The sequence below is a fragment of the Triticum aestivum genome, chromosome 2B, assembly GCF_018294505.1.
Source record: "Triticum aestivum cultivar Chinese Spring chromosome 2B, IWGSC CS RefSeq v2.1, whole genome shotgun sequence".
Classification (NCBI taxonomy): Eukaryota; Viridiplantae; Streptophyta; class Magnoliopsida; order Poales; family Poaceae; genus Triticum; species Triticum aestivum.
Genome location: NC_057798.1, coordinates 286,663,379 through 286,683,480, shown reverse-complemented (window position 1 = coordinate 286,683,480; position 20,102 = coordinate 286,663,379). Strand labels below are relative to the sequence as shown.

At 44.3% G+C, this 20,102-nt stretch overlaps 1 protein-coding gene and 2 pseudogenes across 2 annotated transcripts; all 3 read left to right on the top strand.

The window, feature by feature from the left end:
• The first annotated feature begins 1,243 nt into the window (after nt 1–1,243).
• On the top strand, nt 1,244–2,160 carry LOC123039199 (uncharacterized; annotated as a pseudogene).
• A 5,489-nt stretch (nt 2,161–7,649) lies between these two features.
• Nucleotides 7,650–15,165, top strand: LOC123039198 (casein kinase II subunit beta-1-like; annotated as a pseudogene). The gene is made up of 9 exons (XR_006417942.1): nt 7,650–8,657; nt 8,845–9,038; nt 9,235–10,058; nt 10,351–12,698; nt 13,527–13,744; nt 14,341–14,450; nt 14,578–14,743; nt 14,916–15,070; nt 15,160–15,165. The product of XR_006417942.1 is annotated as a casein kinase II subunit beta-1-like (transcript).
• Nucleotides 15,166–15,882: 717 nt separating this feature from the next.
• On the top strand, nt 15,883–18,985 carry LOC123044759 (ATP synthase subunit delta', mitochondrial). The gene is made up of 2 exons (XM_044467647.1): nt 15,883–16,339; nt 18,339–18,985. The coding sequence occupies exons 1-2, from the start codon at nt 16,064–16,066 to the stop codon at nt 18,681–18,683; spliced, it is 621 nt and encodes a 206-aa protein (XP_044323582.1). The 5' UTR covers nt 15,883–16,063; the 3' UTR covers nt 18,684–18,985.
• The last annotated feature ends 1,117 nt before the right edge of the window (nt 18,986–20,102 follow it).

The following is a 20,102-nucleotide window of genomic DNA, read 5'->3' as shown; positions in this document are numbered from 1 at the left end:
TGCAAGCTATAACTAGTGAGCCTCATTAAGAAATAGAAAATAAAGACTCGCCTTTTCAACTTTTGACACCGGACAACACTTTTTTCTCTCCAAGCACCTGCCTCCTGCAGAGGATCCCACTTCCCTATCCGAACCTACTTTACCTGATATCCGATCCTACATGACATGCGAGGCATCATCATGGGGCTATGCATTGTACATGCCCTTACGTTCCTGGGCTTTGAAGGGCAGCATGCGTTCTACTAGGATAAAATTTGGCATGGATTGGGGTTCCATCTTCATTTGCGAGCTGACGTGATATTGCTACGCAGATTTGAGTGCATGTGGTAGATCTTTTTTTGTTGTTGTTACGTTGAATGTTAGTGGCAAGTGTGTTGGTGTGCTTTTGGAATGGACCACTGGCATCTGGCTTTTTGGTACCTGTGAAGGTGTTAGAGATTTGCTATACATTTTGGAATGTTAAGATAAGCTTTCAAGATGTTTTTTTAATATGTCGGGTGGGTTTGGGGGGATCCCTACCTGAATGTTGATCTCTATTCAATGAAATGGAGCTGGTTTATACGGGAAACCTGTTCAAAAACCTTGATCCAGCTTATGTGAAAAACCGGATCGAAAACCAAACCCAAGTGGCAAGTACATCCTGCCAAGGCAAGAAACAGAAAAACTCAAAATAACCCAATTACCATCTACAACAGAACGCAAGGATCAACTACCTAAGAGCATCTCCAGCCGTTGCCCCCCCAGGAGGCATTTTTTCGCCGCTTGGGGGCCTGCCGGCGAGAATTTTACTCCGGGGCTGAAATTTCTTCCAGTCGTTGGCCCCCCAGGTAGCAACGAGCAGGCGGAGCAGCGCACCGCCGCGGTCTCCGAGCTCTCGCATGCACCACTGCCCCCTCCCATTTCCTTGGCGTGCTCCCAATGCTGGAGGCACCAACATCCCCGGGACGTGCGTGCATTGCGGACCCATGCACCGCCGCGGTCTCCGAGCTCGACCGCCGATGCTCCGTCCTCATGCCCGCGGCGAGCACCACGTACACCAGGCGCTACTCCGGTGCATGCGGGCACATCATACGTACCCTGGCAGCGAGCTGGTCGGCGCGCTCCTTGGATGCGCGAGAGACAGAGCGCTCCAAGAGCAAGCGTGCCCGGAGGAAGTCGATGGTCATGGGCGTCACCACCGCCGCAGGGTCCTCCATCCGCGCCGCGCACGCTCAAAGCCTCGGCATGCACACGCCAAAACAAGATGAAGCTTCAGGTAGCCACGGTAGCCATCTTCCTCCTGGTGACCGTGGCCACGTCGGCCCGGGCTGTGACGTTCGACGCGTCGAACATGGCGTCGGACACCACCGGCGGCCAGTGCTTCGACCAGGCCGCCGGCCTCGCGTACTCAAAGCAGGTCCTCTCCGACGCCTCAACCTTCATCTGGAGCACCTTCAACCAGGGCGCCGTGGCCGACCGCAAGCCCGTGGACGCCGTCACCCTCGTCGTGGAGGAGTTCGACGGCCTCGCCTACGTGTAGCTCAAGGTCGGGCTCGCGCCTGGGCACTGGAGGCCGCAGGGAGCGGCAACCGGTGGGATGAGGGGTACGACATCACAGCGAGGTTCCTCGACTATTGTGACTCGCTCAAGCCCGCGTTCGTCGTGCAGCTCAATGCCAAGATGAAGAGCGGGTACATCGATGACTTCTTCAGGCGGCTGCCGGTGCGCGGCGGTTTGCCGCCGCTGGCGCTGCGTCGTGTCCCGCGCGCCCCGCTGCCGTCGTTCATCCCCACCATGGGCGTCGCGCTCAGCCTCGGCTTCCCGTGTGGCCCGCCTACGGCGTCATCCTCATCGACTGCCGCGGCCACCGCCTCCTCCTGCGCGAGCTCGACGGCCATGGCTCCGTGCAGTCGACCAAGAAAGAAACAAAGAAGTGAAGGGAGGATCCAGAACGGCAGAGAGATGCTGGCAGGCGGGCCAGCGCCTGCAAACGGCGAGATTAAGCCCCCCAGCTTCCTAGTTTTGCCTTGGGGAAGCCGGCGTCGTTTTTGGTCGAATCCGGTGAAAACTAAGGGGCTGGGGGTGCGAGTGGGAGCTTTTTTACTCGAGCAGTGCTACACACACGATGCTGTGCGCACGATTCATGCACGACAACAGATCCCTGTCCGTCCATGCATGTAGCAGAGTCCAGCAGACCGTTTGATCCCGCATCGTTCATCTGTCGTGCATACTGTTGTCGTCCGCGCAGCAGTTCCGTTTTTACTCGCCGCGGTGAAAAAGTGACTTGGGGAGGCTTCTTAGGGGACTAGTGGAGATGCTCTAAGCATGTAGGAGGTGGGGTGATTCAGTAGTGGTTGGGTGATGGCCGAGTGGAGCAGACGTCCACCACCGATCAAACCAGGACGGCGAGGGCCAATGCGAGGGTGGCCTTCGCAGCCCTCCAATCGTGTGAGCAGGCGCCGGGTGGCTTGGCATCGGCAGGCACGTTGGGTGACGATAGATCTAGCGACGCCGCCGGCGGCATGTGCCTCCCCGGTAATGGGGAAGCGAGCAAGCAGGGACTATCGTGTGGCATGGATCGGAGGGAGGGCCGGCGCACCGGGCGGCGCCGACGTCAGGCAGGAGAGAGGACGTGGGGCGCAAGAGGGAGAAGCGGAGCGTCGTGCGACAACAGACGCGCCGTGGTTCCATCGCGAGGATGTGATACGGGCCGGCTTGGGGCCCCTACATCCTGCGACAGGCCGAGTGAGGCAGCCAGCTGACGTGATGAGAGGCGGATCCCCAGGCCGAGGCAGCCAAAGCCAAGCCATCCGCGGTCCGAGCAGAACGAGCATGGGGACGCGAGGAGGCGGAAGTCAAGCGCCACACAGGAGCGCAAGGTGGTTGTAGTCGAGCACCGCACGCAGGGACGGAGCCAGAAAATAGCGATGGGGGGGGGGGGCTTGAACTATAAGAGTCGATCACAATTATATAAGAGACAATCATATAGGCATATAGCATAGTAAATATCATGGGGTCTAAATACTCAAAAAATTGCCGCGGTTCTACAATATGAATAATTTGCATATCTGTTAATTTGAATGAAAATCATGATTGGATAATTTCTTCAGAATTCTACTAGTTTAAATTGGCTAGAAAATGTTCTCAACAAAACTCTTTCTCTTCGTGATTACAAACCCATAATTTGACAGTCAATTTTTTCTGATTGTTTCTATGTTCTAGTTCCTAGTTCCATTGTTTTTAAGGAACACATCAAAATAAGGCAAATACTGAGAGCTTGAACCAATTGACTTGAAAAATATGAATTGACTGAGTTCTCTTCCTCTATATGTCTACACACACATAATTGGACAATACAAGAATATCTAATTAGTTTTTAATGTCCATATATTTCTACAATTAGATTCTAAGACACAGACTAATCAAATACTAAAAATAAACTAACCTTTTGTTGATCGTCTGGTCCCTCATCCGTGTGTGTGCGGCCGACCGGATTGCGCCTACGATCTGCGGATCGGCACGACGGGCAGTCGTGCCGTCGGGGAGTCGGACAGAGGCCTTCCCTCCTCGGCGGATGGAGAGATTCGATGGAGAGGTGGATGATCTAGATCCAGGGACGATTTCAAGGGGGGGCGAGGGGGGGCTAGACCCCCCCCTAACGATTTTGTTTTACGTACGTAATTCTGAAGTAGCGGGTAAAAAAAAGGAAAATAACGAGTGCTTGGATAACTTCGCCCCCCCTAACCACGTGAAGTCCAAAACTACAAAGCCCATATATAGCAAGGCCCTGCAGCAGTAGCCCACGATGGGAAGACAGAAGACGCAATCAGCGTTCGTTTACCTTTCTTAATTGCCCCCGATGCGATGCAACTGCCGTCTAGGGCAGTTCCCAATCTAGCGTTGTGTAACTCCTAACTCAAGACTTAGACTGCCGAAGGGGGGCAAGGCGATCCAATGGTTGCTTGGATGCACGGCTGGCCATTCGGCCGCACAGCTAGCATGATCGGCAATAAGGCAAGCAAGGACTTCTCACTTTCGTTACTTCATCCATGGCTTACTTTAATTATTTAGATTAATTTGTGCCTATAGGAGTAGAAAGATTGCAATTAGAATATGCATGATCCGTGAGACAAGATTTTAGATTGTTTATCCCCTTCAGTAGTAGAAAGATTTAGACCATTAGCTGCATTTGTTTCATGGAGTAAAAAATTAATAATTGTTCAAAGCCACCATCTCTTTTCACCCCTTGATGAAATCTATCATTAACCTAGGCTACAACCGTCTCTGCCTAAGTTTTTTGCCAATCAGTTTCCACGCGCAAAATCTCGCCCCCTCCATGTTAAAATCCTAGCTCCGTCCCTGTCTAGATCTACTGGGCGGGCGGGCGGCGGCTAGGAAGTTTTTCCAATCGCAGGAATCGAGGAACGACGAATGAGCACATTGTGGGAACGAAACGATCGTGCGTACATCGTGAACTCGCTGGTGGTCGTGCGTATTGCTTCTAGACTCCTTGTCTTCCACGTGGGCTGTTTTTATTTTTATTTTTTCCTGTATTGGGGCCGCTGGCCATGTACATGGGCTATAGGCCTCACGTTGTGTGATGGCCGGATGGATCATAGGAGGGGCGAGACAACCAGAATTCTGTGCTTAGGAAGAAAATTATATGTGGTACCTAATCGCTATTAAGGGGTGACGAGATCGTTAGGGGGGGTCTAGCCCCCCCTCGTCCCCCCTTAAGAATCGTCCCTGACGTCCGCATGGGGGTGCGATGTGGAGGAGAAGACACACTGCAGTCTCCGGCGAGGAAGCAGCAGCTCTGCCCGGACCAGAGAAGAAGAGGCGGGCGGTCTAGCAGCGCGTCTTAAGGACGGTACGACGAAGAACGTATCTCATGCAACGGTTGAATTAGTGCAACGAATGCACCGATAGATTCTGGTCCATTGGATAGAGAATAGATGGAACAGATTTATCACAATCAGGGTTGTCGGTACATTTTATATCTAGGACCCTGCAGAATCATTGAAAGATGTAAGTAGTCCTCAACAAACATACCGTCTCTTCCCCATCTCCTGTTCCTCTTTCCATGGGATTCGCTTTTTCTGTACCAAGTCGTCGAGCTATGATCCATGGTGCTGCGAGATCTCTTCCAATCTCGATGGCGGCAACCACCTTCGGTGCGATCCCTCTTCACCCTTCCCCCCACCTCTTTCCCATCAGCTATTCCTCTACACGACGGTGCTCGTTAGGGCTTGGCGCTGTCGACGGTACAGATGTAGCAGATGTCGACTCTTATGATATTGCCTCTATTTTCATTTCAAAAAATTGCGAGTTTCAGGTTTTCTGTCTAGAATTCCAGATGTTGTCCCGTTTCCTGCAAGCATGTGGCCTCTGTGTGAATGGTTCGATAATGTCTTGTTTGCCAGTTTCTTCAGTCTGGTAAAATTCCTTTGTGAAAATAAAAACGGGTTATCCTCAATTTCAGGCAGTACTGATTTCAGGTAAGAATTCTGACTGAAAAGAGTAGTCAACCAACAACCAGTGGATTAGAGCCCAAACTTCCATTAATTCGAATCAAGGTACAATATTAGTACACTAGTACAAGTGCTCTATGAAAAAATCATGAATATATATATATATATTTTTTTTGAAAGTTCTCATATTGTCTTGCATGTGGATTACTCTTTGTTTACAACAATGAACCAACAATTATTTGGTTAGAAGCACGTCGGCAAGGTACCTTGTTCACACTGATGTATTAATTATTGAAGTTATCTTCCCAAGTTTACATGAATGAACTCATTTCATTTCCTCTTATTGTAAGGTTGTAGACCCCCAAGATGTCATTAGTGAGAAAATAGATTGAGCCATGAGAAATTATGCAAGTGTTTCATCGACGACTAAGGTGCTTGTTGAAACAGATTGCCAAATCCTATCTTTGTGGAATGAAGAGGGAAAGCAGTTGGGTATCAGTTCACAAGATGAAGTTTACTCCTTTATCCATCTAGGACTAGGATTCAAGCCTCAGTTTGCATGACAAAATAGAAATGTTGCTGCAGACATCTGTACAAGAGAGGCAGAATATATAATGTGTTCTTGAAGCAGATTTTCCAATTGTATGAAAAATAAATTACATGAAGATTTTGCTTTTTTTTTTGCCAAAGTCAGCAATGAGCAATCATGCAACAGTTAGATAAGCTGATACAAAAACACATCTTTTATATTTTCCGAGGTGTTATGCACAGTTTAAAAGAAGCCGGTCAAACAAATGTATAAAGGAAGATGAGACATGCCTTCGTATGCAATCTACAGCAGAGTAATACTGCTACTTGAAAAGCAATAAAGAAGATTTTGATACATCTTAAACATTACATATTTCAGGTATGGGTCCTGTCAAGATTTTTCTCAGTCCATCATACACAAAGTCAGCCATAGGTATTTCTCAAAATTCAGGTATGGGTCCTGTCAAGATTTTAATCAAGTCACTCCTGCTGGACTGCCATCCAGCTAAAAATATGCTTGAAAATAAGACATACTACATCGACCATATCTCTTGATGGGTAATTATGATAGGATTTGGAGAACTGGAGTAACCTACAACATAGCTGCACACATCAAGATTTTTACGTCAGAGAAAAGGAACAATGTGATACAAATTGAGGAACATTTTTAACTAGTGATGCGACAGAGAGCTTGACTGGACATTTTAAAGGCCCTTTCCATTTATCATGAACAAATTAAAGTGGATAACAAGAACATAATACATTAGTAGTTCATGTCCAAGAACATCACATGAACAACTAGTAATTAACCTACTCTTGCCATGTATGCAGACTCCCAGGTCATCATTTTATCACACACATGTCAGGTCCCTTCATGTACAAACCTTACTATAAAATTATCAAGTGTACATGAAAACTGTATAGAAATCAGAACAAAAAGTCAGAAAGAACACATCTCCCTCGTCTACTTTTTCCACTATCGGTCATAATTAGTGGTAAGATTTGGCGCTCATACTATTCAATCCAAATGCCATTGGTTTCAAACAAATTGGGCAAACTGAAGGGATTGGAAAAATAGACTGTACGTGCATAACAGAAGAAACAAATTTGGAGCTTATACCGCAGATATCGTTTAGCAGTAAAAAGATTTTTTTTAAGAGCAGTAAAAAGATGGTGGCTGGCTCCTAATTAGCATGATCTGGTACATGATTTGGATCCTAGGCTCGTGGTGCTTCAGCATCGGAAGTCGGAGAGAGGGAGGGAGATGGAGGACATGGAGAGAGAGAGAGATGTGCAGCTTGCCCATATTTCTCTTAATCCTAGCTCGAGGCACTGGTACACAAGATGGAAGCGAGATTGACAAACTCAGAACGGGGGGTCAATTAGCTTGATTTAGCTATACTTGGAGGTCTGTTTTGCAAAGTTTACCAGCAGCTCCATTTGCACCGCATCCTGCCCCTCTCTTTTTAATCCAACGGCTGATGTAGCAGCGGAGCACCTGGTGCACCAGTACGTCTGGTGCACAGGATACGTTCTCCGGTACGACGAGGGGAGGAAGTGGTGGCGGCGGGGTCGGGGGTTGGGATGGGGGCTCGTAGTCGCGAGCTCCATCGTACCATCCTTCTGAGATGCTTTGTGGATGTGTTATTTGCATCTACCACTAAAAAAGTGTTACCTGCAGATTGAGAAGGTTGGTTTGCTGTTGTATACGCATATTGAATTTTCCTTTTAGTTTTGCTAAGATTCTCTGAAGGTGATTGTGGGTTGTGTAGCTGCGTTTAGTGATGTTGTTACCTCGTCATCTCTTTGGGTGTTTTGAGATGCTGGTATATGAGCTCACGGAGTTTACTCGTTTTATTTTAACTACTATCTGCAATGTTTCTATTATATTTGCAAATACTCCCTTTGTAAACTAATGTAAGACGCTCAAAATTTGCACGCTTTGTGCAATTCTAGATTATCACAGTGTCTAATCATCTTTTTTTTAATGTTAGCAAAGTAACCTATTGAATTTAATCTCTCCCAACAAGAACAGAAATAAAATTTACTCGTTTTATTTTAACCTGAGAATCGTGCTACTTGCACTTTTTCAAAAAACACCCTGTGCTCGGACAGAATTTTGGAGCAGGGACATCCATACACAACACCACCTGGTGCCCGGTAGTTCCAACGGGCTGTCTCTTCTCCTTTCTCCTCCTCTCAAGAAAGAAACAGAGTCTTCTAGACCCCTCCCAAATTCCTCGTCGCCGCCGGGATCTCGCGTCACCGCTCTCCTCCGCTGCCTCCCGAACTTCCCTCGCTCTGGATCCGGTCCACCATGAGCCAAGCCTCGCCGCCAAGTCCCTTGCCGCCGCCTGTGTCCTATGTCCCCACGGCAGCCGCCGCCGCATCGGCCCCCTTGCTCGATGCATCGGCTCGGCTCCAGCGCGTGACCCAGGGTCGCATGGTGGGCTGCGCGAGCCTGCTGGCCTGCCCCGCAGCCCCCTCGCCAACATGGGCCCAGCCGCCCCTCCTCGCCTCGCGAGGTAGCTGGAGAAGAAGCTGCCGGATCGGAGGCTACCGCAGGACAAGTTCATCTGCTGCTGCTGTGTCTGCTTGTTGAAGAAGGGTGTGCCGGCAGGAGGAGGCAGTGTTGAGAGTGCTCGATCTGCAACAGGGCGAGCTTGGGCTGCACCGCAGGTGTGTCTGCTGCTGAATTTTCCAACTGCTACTGTTCCCTATACCTGTATTACATTATGCTTCGAGCTTTACCCACGACCTCTCCTTCTAGACCTGGGCACGCAAGATATCGGAGACTGAGAGGATAGTGCAGTATATATTCTTTGTTCTCCGTTCGGAGCCTGTCCACTCATTCCATTTTATGCAGGCTCTGGTTCTCAACCTCCAACATGATTCCCTTTCTTCCGTGCCTCCAATGGAGGCTACCAGCGGCAGGAACGCCACGAGACATCCTGGCATTGCAGATGCAGAGCTTTCTAGGGGCGGCCTGTTTGTTTCCGGCCGCGCCGATGTCAACTACCTTGATCCACTGTGACTGTCCCCAACCACGCTCAACTCCCCGTAAGTCATGTTTTTCTCCTACCAGATCAAAAAAATTGTCAAGTTTTTGGAGTACAGTTGTGTGCCCGATCCGTTCATGATTGAAATTATGGTCTCTAAACATGTGATTTGTGAAATTTTTAGCAACAAATTGTTTGTGGATCTGCAAAGTATGTTGTCACCAGTGGATTCAGACTTCCTATTTAATTTTTTGCAGAAACCTGTACCATCCCCTCAGGTCAATATTCATACCCTTTTTCATTGCGACATTTGTCAGATTTTTGTACTTGGGATGATTTGGTGCAAGGTATAGAGGAGCATGATCAAGCATGGCTAAATATATTTGCAAGTAGAGAAGTTCTTGAGTCACACACTAAAGGAAGAGAGATAAGCTTTTTCTCTTTGTTGTATCAAGTAATTTACTTCCCAGTCCGCTATATATTATTGTGTACTGAACGCAGTCTGAAATAACCTCTTTTACAAAAAAATACATACCTGTGTGGTTGTGTGAGATCTATTTGGAAGTGCTAATTGATGAAATGTATGTAGCATTAGTAATAACCTTCTGATGTGTGGTCAGATATGTGATAATTAGTGAAATGTTGCTTTAGATAGTTTTTTCATGACTTCAACATGTGCCTAACATCTCCTTGATCATGTGAGTTCATATATCAGTTTTTAACTTCTGCAAGTAAATTTTGATGTTGTGCAAGTTATATATGATTGGAATCACAGGGAAAACTGTGTGATTCTTTTCTTTCATGATAGTAGACTCTTAAACCTACATGAACCAGCATAATTGTTGTAAACATTATTTAAAGACGTATATCTTCATTTATCTTAATTAGTTTAGATACATGGCGAGGGAAATTCTACTCGAAGCTCATTGCGTCAGATAGTCAACCAAACGCACCACATCGTGGGCTGGCCCACCATGGCCGGAGATGAGAATGACCGCTCAAAGTGGAGTCGGAGACGACGCGACAAATCAGATTTTGGTGCATTATATAGTCTCTCGGCAGTTTTATTCCCTATAAAATGGTACAAATTTGTTTATGTTGAATACTATTTCAGTGTCGCGAGGCAAAAACCACTAGATTTTTTTTTAATTTAGTATGTTTAGAGCATTGGGATCCTAAGTAGTTGTCTTTTAGTTTAAGGAATATTTGTCCTTCTGTCCACTTGCTAAACAAATATTGTAGTTTAACACTTTTGTCAAAAAAAATCTTCGCCAAAATACTACAGATCATCTATAGGCTTGTTAATTTTTCCTTTGCCTAAATATACTACAGACCATTATACATGCAATACTGATTGTCCGATATCTTTTTAGGTGTTTTTAGGTGAGAAGATAGATGAAGTGAGGGCTCAAGAGCTAATATTTTCGCGCTGATGTTTTGAACAAACAAGAAAAAGAAGGATACACTATGCTTGACAAACGATTCCATGACCTGATAGATGCCTATGGTATGTAACTATGTAAGTTGAACTAGCTGTGTGAGTTATGCCTGACATTTTATTCTCTTCATGGTGGTGCTGTGTACAGATTCATGCTTCTTGTTCATATTCAGCAAAGTATTCAGTCAAACACCTTTACTTAATTCTTGTTTCGTAAGGAACCTTCTATAAGTGTGTGCTCAAAGCTCGCTATAGTATGTATGTTATTTGAATATATTATGCTATTTATCTTAACATTCAAAATTGGTGTGCCTAAATAGCAAGAAATGAGCAATGTTGAATCCTTGGATTAAAGGCAACATAATAATATGTTTTTGGAGATTTCTTGTTGTGCCCATGCTGATGATTTGGGTGATTTGGCGTGAGCGCAACAGCCACCGCTGCATATTTCACAATTCAGAGTTATTTGCTGCGGTGCTTGCGTGCATTTGCCATTGAGTAATCCAATGTTGAAAGGAGGCTGAAGCACGACACATCATTTTGCCATAGTTTAATGGGCTAACGGCTGATGTGTGTATTGCCTTCTACTTTTCATGTGTTTGTAAAGTATTTGTTCCTTCTATCAATGAAACCGACAACGGCCACTTTGGGTCATCAAACTGAACCTATATTTCTATGGAATCTTGCGGTGAGGTTGAGGCATCATCAAACTGAACCTATATTTCTATGGAATCTTGCGGCGAGGTTGAGGCATTAATGTTCATTGAAGTGCCAAATTCATGTACATGAAAAAACTTTCTGAACTTGTATATAGTATCTTATGTATGCAAGTTATATATCCTATATTTTATGCATGTTCTTTTTTCATCTTAATTCTCACCCATGGGTGGCATTTTGGACCGTATTAATGCTCATGGGCATGGAGATATGATGTTGCACGGCATGAGTAGGTGATGGAAGAGGAGATGTGAACATGTTGGCCCCATTGGATTGAAGCCGGAGGATGAAGTAACTTGTTGCCATACCTCCATTGCACATACTCTTGGGGATAGATAATGAGATTGTGGTGTTGTCGTTCTTTCATTATCGATATTAAGGTTAGTCCAAAGTGATATGCTTAATGTGTCACCATTTCTAGCGGAAAATGATGTGTGCTTGAGGTCGAGCACATGTCAAGTGAGGTGGAACAAAGACATAGACAGATTTGGAGTTAGGTGTCATCACAAATTCACTATTGCCAGATATGTGGACTTGTTAGCTATTGCGAAATGCTCTCTGTCCCTAGCGGACACCTCGATATAGGACTTAGCGGACAGAGGGAAAGCCGAGTAGGAAGAACAAGTCCTCTTCCAAGGTGAAAATGGAAGCCCGTATGTTTGATTGTTCCCAATGTGTACCGATCAAATATTCAAATGTATAACATCATTTTGATCAATGTCTCCTACATTATTTCGTTGTCCCCTAGCATTGCACTCATGCCTTCTTTTTGATTCCGTAGCGTAGCACGGGCATCTTACTAGTTACATCAGAAGTCTTTTCGACTCTCGAGTTGCTTGTGTAGAGCAATGTGTGCCACCACCAAGTCCCGAACTAAATGCCCCATAGGCCATTGGATTACGGAAACCTTATCGCCAGGCTTCATTAGTTTCTATGTTAGATGCTTTTCTCATTTGCTTGTTTTCCGCATGAATCATACAAATTGGATGCAGAAATACATAAGTTTTGAATCATTATACTTAAATTGCTCCAATAGCCATCTTAGACGGAATGCACCCTCATGGCTCGACTATAAATACTTATCAGTATATCAGTGGCTTAAGGTGTAAAAACATCTGGGAAAATTAATTTTGTTTCTGGAAACAGCCTCTTGCAGAAATGTAGGGAAAGGCTGCGTACTATAGAATCAAAGCGGTCGGACCCTTGCCCGGACCCTGCGCAAGCGGGAGCTACGTGCACCGGGCTGCCCTTTTTTTTATACTGCTCTGCTTTGAAGAAGCTCTTGTTCTCTCTTTAAGTATGATTCCACTCACAAATTCTTGGGTTAGTATATTGTTTCCTTAGACATATCTATACTCCTTTATAGTGCACGAGTAGGTTTTGGTATTAGCCGTCAGATATGCTACATCGGATGGTTGGTAAGTGGCAAATCTGTGAGCTGCTGCCTGCTAGTCGTAGATTAAAGTCCATCCAACGGTTCAAGTCGCCTGGATTCACAGCTACAGTATACCTCATCCAACTGTCCTGCCATCCAACCTGATGAGGCAATGACAAACGGGGCAACAGGTAGCTACTGTGAACAAGTTACATCAGTATGTTTTAAGCTCTTTTTCTAGACAACTCATGTGGACACCAGATAAGATAGGAAGAATAGAAAGGTCAAGATTCACGAGAGAGTTCTAGAAAGATGAGATAATGTGGTCTGGATAAAGATAATGCGGTATAGTTACCAAAACATAGTTTTTTCAATTGTGCTATATTACTTAGTAAGATGCTCCTAATAATCATGGAACTTAAACCAACCCGTTGCACTTTTCTCTTACAAAATTCATAAGAGTAGTTTTCTCTACGTGCTTTGCACGTACCATGTCCTAGTAATGCTATAGCCTAGAAGTTGAGAGCATAATGCAAAATTGTTGGCTTAATACTTATATCTGTCTTTGGAATTGTACTTAGAGGTATGATGCAGATCATATCTACCTGTCTCCTAATTGCTATGGTGTATTCCAGGTCTGTTGAGTTATTCCAATTCTGCTTTCAGTAGCACTTTATATTGTTAGTTAGCTAAAGTTGTTGCTAGCTATGTTTTTGTAGTTGCTCCAATGTATATATTTTCTGCATGCGTGTTGTATTTGCGTCATCTATGTTAGCTTAGGAGATATGCTGCTGCTTTTCTATTTTGTTGTTTTTCTAGTAGCCTAGTTTGTACAGGTTTTTCCCCCCTTAGCCTGGTTTTTGTTTCTGTCGGTCGGAGGCCGCCTTTGGTGGGATCTACTGCTGCGCCTTCTTTGTCATTTTCTTTTAATAAATATTGACCTGCATTTAGGTGCGTGTTTGAGAGAGAATCAGTTTGTGAACAAGTGCATTGATGCTTCCATGCTCTTCACGTTGCAGGGGAGTCTAAATCTGACAGTGAAGCATCAGATGTTAGTGGCTCTGATGGAGAAGACACCTCTTGGATTTCATGGTATTGCAACCTAAGAGGGAATGCGTTCTTCTGTGAAATCGATGATGATTACATTCAAGATGACTTCAATGTTGTGGGCTTAGCAGTCAAGTTCCATATTATGATTATGTTCTTGATCTCATTTTAGATATCGAGTCTTCTCATGGTAATTGTTCTCAATATTTACTCATTTAAATGGAACCACCCGACGGGTGTATGTTAACAAGAAATGTTAGATGCATTTCTGCATTTGATATGATGCAAATGTGTTGTCCCTATACAGTTATTTGACTCATTTAACGTCACTAGTTTGGATGCTCAAAGCCTTTACTAGTAGTGATGCTAACACTTACTGGTTGCTTGGGCTCTGTTTCTAAGTACTCCCTTCGTCCCGAATTAGTTGTCTTAGATTTGTCTAGATATGTGTTAGATACATCCGTATCTAGACAAATCTAAGACAAGTAATTTGGGACGGAGGTAATACATTTTTGGTGTTACAGATTTTTTTTTAGTTTCCCAATGCCCTTGAATTTGTTTCTTTACTAGTTAAACGCTGAAGTAAAAGGTGCCATATCAATTACTGTAAGCATAAATGGAAGGTTTTATCTGCCACACTAAATAACATCAATCCTTTGCATGGGCTTTGGTTGGTTGATTTCGTGCAATATATGGCTCTCACTTGTCCATGGCATGGTATTGTGCATGTTTCCTTTTACATTGCCTACTGCTATTGCTGATGTTCTTGATTATTTGAATATGTAGGTGATATTTTCACAGAAGAACAAAATGAGCTAGTGGAATCAGCTGCTGAGATGTTGTATGGGCTATTTCATGCGCGATACATTCTTACCGGTAAAGGGTTGGCTGCTATGGTAACTGTTATGCTAACCTTGCTTTGCTAGTACTTGCCCATATTTGTTTCCGAAAGGCTGAAATTCGCTCATGTCGGTGAAGTTTAATTTGTAGTAAGTGGTAACTTTTATTCCTTACTTTTGGCAGCTGGAGAAATACAAGAACTATGACTTTGGACGATGTCCACGGGTTTATTGCTGTGGCCAACCATGTCTACCAGTTGGACAATCGGATATTCACTGATCTAGTACAGTGAAGATATACTGTCCCAAGTGCGAAGACATCTACTATCCACGGTCTAAATACCAAGGCAGTATCCTAATCACTCTCTTATTATACTGTCTCAAATTGGTGTGTTTTTCTCGTGGGGAAAAAAGAGTGTCATCTACAAAGAAATATTTACATATCTGCATCACGGGGATATCATAATTGAAGAAAATTGCTATTTTGTTGTTATATTTTGCTGTTTTGTTGACCATGTCCAGATATTTTGCTGTTTCCTCACCTGTTTCTGATGACATACGATCATCTCAAGCCCCAGAAGCCCTCGCAGCGCTATGTTCCTCACGTATTTGGCTTCAAGCTCCACAAGCCATTATGCGGAGGTGAAGGAAAAGATAAGAGGCCCCGGAAGACTACTGTAAGAGTGCAATCGCCGGATCATGCTGCCCACCCATATTGTGTGCCCTGTCTGGTCTATTCAACATTGAAATGTTGGTATAAAAGAAGACATGAGACGATGTTGTAACTTAATTCCAGCTCTACTGGCTAGTAAATCTGGACCTCTGTTTCCAAAACCACCCGCTATCGAGAAATCAAAGTTATGGTCGACAATATCATGCCAGTTATCGTTTAGATATTTCTTCCGCAAATCTGATCGCTATGATACGCCAACTTGGAAGAAATGGATTAGAAAATTAAATCAGCTAGGCAACTCTTTGTTTATTTAATTTAAAAACTATTCATTCATTTTATGACACGTCAAAATTTGATGTCATATGAATTGTGGGACCCTCTAGAAGCCCCTTCAAATATAAGCGTAGAGCTTGTCTAAAAAAAAGCGTAGAGCTGCTTATGTGAGCTATCACGATAGCTCCAATTCCCCTGCCGGAAAACCTAGTTTTTTTTTATCTCCTCCGGCAGTTGTTACCCGTCGAGAGTCTCGCTGGCTGATTTTCTCCTGTGATCTTCCTCCACCCATCGTGTGTCTCCCTCCTTTGCTTCTCTTGGGTGGCCCGGGGTCTCGAACCATGGCGGATGAAGAGGAAGAAGCATGATGCGATCTGGAAATAAGGATGTTGAGGACTTTGGAAAGATTGGATTTGCATTTCATTGAGATTTGCGTTTTTTTTTGAGACAATCATTGAGATTTTTTTTTTTGAGATCTGACAATCATTGAGATTTGCGTGAAACAGAAGGCCACCAAAATATATGTACGCAATTACCAGGCGCCCGGCCCGGCCGGGTCCAGCCCAAACAGCCCAACCCAAACGCAACAACGCCTTCAGTGTCGCCACTCCTCTTAGCGTCGCCTTCTCCAAATCGCCGAAACCCCAATTCATTCAGCACCCACTCATCTGCAGGTCGCACACATCCATCCCGTACCTGTCCGACGAGGGAGGAGAAAAAAAAAATGCTGCGCCACGCCGCCCGCCGCCTCGCGTCCCGCGCCGCCGCTGCCGGCAGCGGCTCCATGAGCCGCAGGGCCCTCGCGACGGCGCAGGCGCCCGCGGAGGCGGGCGAGGACCCCGCCTTCCTGGAGGCGTGGAAGAAGGTGACCACAATCATCGAGCCCCCCCAGACGCCCATGTCGGCCATGAAGCCCCGCCCGCCCACGCCGGCCTCCATTCCCTCCAAGCTCACCGTCAACTTCGTCCTCCCCTACAAGTCCGAGATCACCAACAAGGAGGTATATCGTCGTAACCTCCCCCGTCGTCCCACCTCCCGATCTCAGATCTGTGCGTGTGCGTCTAGGGTTCCGACCGTTCGCACGATCTTTCGGCCGTTTTTCTTTTTTCGGTCGGAGATTAGGGACGTGTGAGAGGGGCCTTTGTGATCTGGTTCATCCCGCGGGATGGGTGGAATCCTAGGGGCGATTTGGTTAGGAACCCCGAATGTCCCTTGTATGGTCTTGTCATGGGATGCTTTTGATCATGTCATTGTTCTGGTGGAATGGTTGTGCTGGGTCGCTTGTTGCGCTTTGATCCTGTGCATGGGTGCGCTTCAGTTTTGTAGTCTGCGTGAGATTGTTGGATTATATCAGTTAATCTGATGTCTCTGTGGGTAAGCCTGATCATTCCAAACCTCACCTTTTTGGAGTGCCATGCACCAGATGGCTTATATGTTGATTGACTGTACTGAGTAGAACATGTGTCCTCCTAATGGTTATTGCCGTCCACAAGGAACTGCAGTTTTCACTTGGGGCTGTGGATGCTTTAATTGTAAGCACTTTAGATTTCTGCTAGCATCTTCAGGCCATTAAATTCTTAGTGGCGTCCTAGTAGACTTCTATGATTTTTTTTTTCAATTTGTACCGTGAGGATTGTGACATGCCTCCTTGTGGGTATCCTTGTATGTTTTTCTTCTCCCAAGCTTCTAGCCCAGTGCCTAGATTAAGTATTAGTCCGATAAAACGATTTTTCTTTCATATTTTGCATTTAGAGGCTGTTCCGATTGACGCCCCAGGCTGCCAAGCCAAAATATTGGCGTTGACCGGGTACATGGGAACCGTTTGTATCGAAGCCAATTCTTTGGCGTGCCCTGACTACCTCCAGCTTTCTAGTTCATTTTTTTGCCAACTACTGGCCAGGGCGTGGGCGGCAGAAAGCAGCGCCAGTATTTTGGCTTGCCCATGCATTGGCAGGGTTAGCATAGGCAATATCCAAACAGCCCCTTAGTGCTCTGTTTGCTTTCTGGTTTGTTCCTTTGTTGTGATATGGTTCATTATTCTTATTTTTTAGCTGTAGTTCGGAGCCTTGTTAGTGGATTTAGGACAATAGGGCTACATTTATATGAGTTGTGAACTTCTGATCACATGATATGGTGCACCGTTGCTACAGTAGTTGGAACAATATTAATGTTTAACGACATTTGCCCTCGCTGACATTAACTAATTATACCTGTTGTCAATTTTCTTGATTGAGATAACCTTCATTCACTTACTGCACTGTTTTGCACAAACAGTCTTTGTGTCTGGAACAATCATAACATTCTCCCATGATATATTTTCTTGACCTTTTGTGGTAGCAATGCCCCAGTACAGTTTCCAATTTAGCTATGAATGTTTCTGTATTATTCTTAGTGTATCAAAGACATGTCATGAGTTGCTTAAATACTACTCCCTCCGATCTTGTATAAATGTTGTGGGAAAACAACTGAGCCAGTTACTACTCATAGTATAACTTCCGAATGTTTTGGGATCAGAGGGAGTAGCATCTTTTATTGCGATGAGTGGGTTTCTTGAACTGGGAGTAGAACATGCTCAAATCTGTGTCAAATCATGATATGAATAATTAAATTATTAGACGGCCAGAAGGTGAATTGATGGTCTGATGTGCCAAGCGTTTCTTAAACTTAATCTACAGTTAATAATGTTTACTTTAAGTTACCTAGTGTCTTTGGTTATCTGAATTTTTTTTCGAGTCCTTGAATTTACCTTTTTTTAGGTTTCCAATTTTGTTATTAGCTATCAATTTTATTGTTGCTATTTGTCTGATAAGTAATTTTGGTGTTTGAGGTAAGTTCATTTTGTGATGCTGTATTTTTGGTGGGAGAAGGTCGGAGAATGATTTTCAAATTTTGTACATTGATTCCTAAATGCTTATGCTCGCTTAAAGTGCTACTCTTGATCATTTGTATGGTCTTATGTTTTTGTCACTACTCATCTCATATTGTTTGGCTATTGTCAGGTTGACATGGTAATGGTACCGGCTACAACTGGCCTGATGGGTATTTTGCCAGGCCATGTTTCCACAATTGCAGAGCTCAAGCCTGGTGTTATGTCTGTACACGAGGGAAATGATGTTACAAAGTACTTTGTGAGCAGTGGCTTTGCATTCATCCATGCAAACTCCATTACTGATGTTGTGGCTGTTGAGGCTGTCCCCCTTGATCAGATTGACCAAAGCTTGGTCCAGAAAGGTCTTGCTGAATTCACTGCCAAGCTTGGATCAGCCTCGACTGACCTAGAGAAGGCGGAAGCTCAGATCGGAGTGGATGTTCACAGTGCGCTCAATGCTGCATTGACTGGTTGATGATGACATCTTACATTTTTATGTCCTTTTCATCCGCATCTTTAGAATGTGAGTTGAAGTCCGCAAACTCATGAATGAGGATGGATGGAATTATCTTAAATAAATTATACTCCATCTCAAAGAAAGACTTGTGTTTCTTCCTGCGAGGATTTTGTAATGGTAATATTTTCCTGTGTTCCAAAATCCGGTGCTCCCTTCAGTTTTCATTTCTCAGTTGTGACTTGAATCAAATGGAATTGATTGATTTCCATTTCATAATTCCAGTCAAATTGTCAAAATATAATCAAAGTTATTTCTTTTCATGTTTGTGATGTTGTGGTTCCTGGTGAGTTGAACTCTTCAAAATTGTGCAAGTTTTTATCAACCCACGACGACATGTTGTCATGTTCTGTGTATCTGTGATATCTATTTCCTCGCTAAAACGTATGAAAGGCACGCTACCCTTGCAGGCTGAGAGGAAAAAGAAGCTAGAGTAGTCATTTTTTTCTCAAACTTGAATCTGTTACGTGGTGCGCTGTAAACATTCATGTGAAAACATTCTAGATATTTGAGCCGCTGGGCTGTACTGAGATTCATGCAGTTGGTTGTTTTCTCATTGGTATGCGGACATGGGCCATTGCCAGTCTTGACGAGCAGATATTCCTACAGTTTGTCTAGATGTTTTTTAAGCAGATATTCCTACAGTTTGTCTAGATGTTTTTTAAGGATGTCACATCTAAGCTCTCACAAATATATAATGCAGCAACAAGAAACAAAAAAAAAAGAACTACTCCCTCTTTCCATCTATATAGGGCCTAATGTTTTTTCAAGACCGCCTTTGACTATTGATAAGACTAACAATAAATGAGATGTATATTATGAAAATTATACCATTGGAAGCTCCTTTCACGTACGAATTTGACGGTATGCTTTGTGTAACTTGCATGTCATATATTATTTCTCTAATACTTGGTCAAAGTTAGCCTCGAAAAACGATTAGGCCCTATATAGATGGAAGGAGGGAGTAGAAAAAAAAATAGACCACAAGCATAATGGACATCAGCTTAGACGTGACATAACTATGTCACATCTAAATGTGTTCTACACAGACCCATATTCCTAAGCATACGGTATGTTTTGTTTACATGGTTCGGTTCACGGTATCGGTATTAATATTTTGGTAAATCTATACCTACCTACTAATAAAATGTCTATTGCTTCTGTGATGTTAACTAATCCGTAGTCTCTGGTAACTAACCCGGAGTACATAGTGACAGGAAATTAAAAAGAAGCCCCCTGATATTTTGGCAAATCAACCCAAAGTCCATCCAAAACTAATGTTTTTTTTTTAGATATACTACATATCTTTTACACCCAGACTTCAATTTTAACATGTTATAATGAATTTTGATTAGAAAAGTGAAAAAAAGTGGAAACCCC

What these genes read in the sequence shown, in the direction of transcription:
- LOC123044759 (XM_044467647.1), top strand. Translation starts at nt 16,064, where the DNA reads ATGCTGCGCCACGCCGCCCGCCGCCTCGCGTCCCGCGCCGCCGCTGCC. An exon ending in CCGAGATCACCAACAAGGAG is followed by an intron (nt 16,340 to 18,338) that starts GTATATCGTCGT and finishes GGCTATTGTCAG; the next exon opens with GTTGACATGGTAATGGTACC.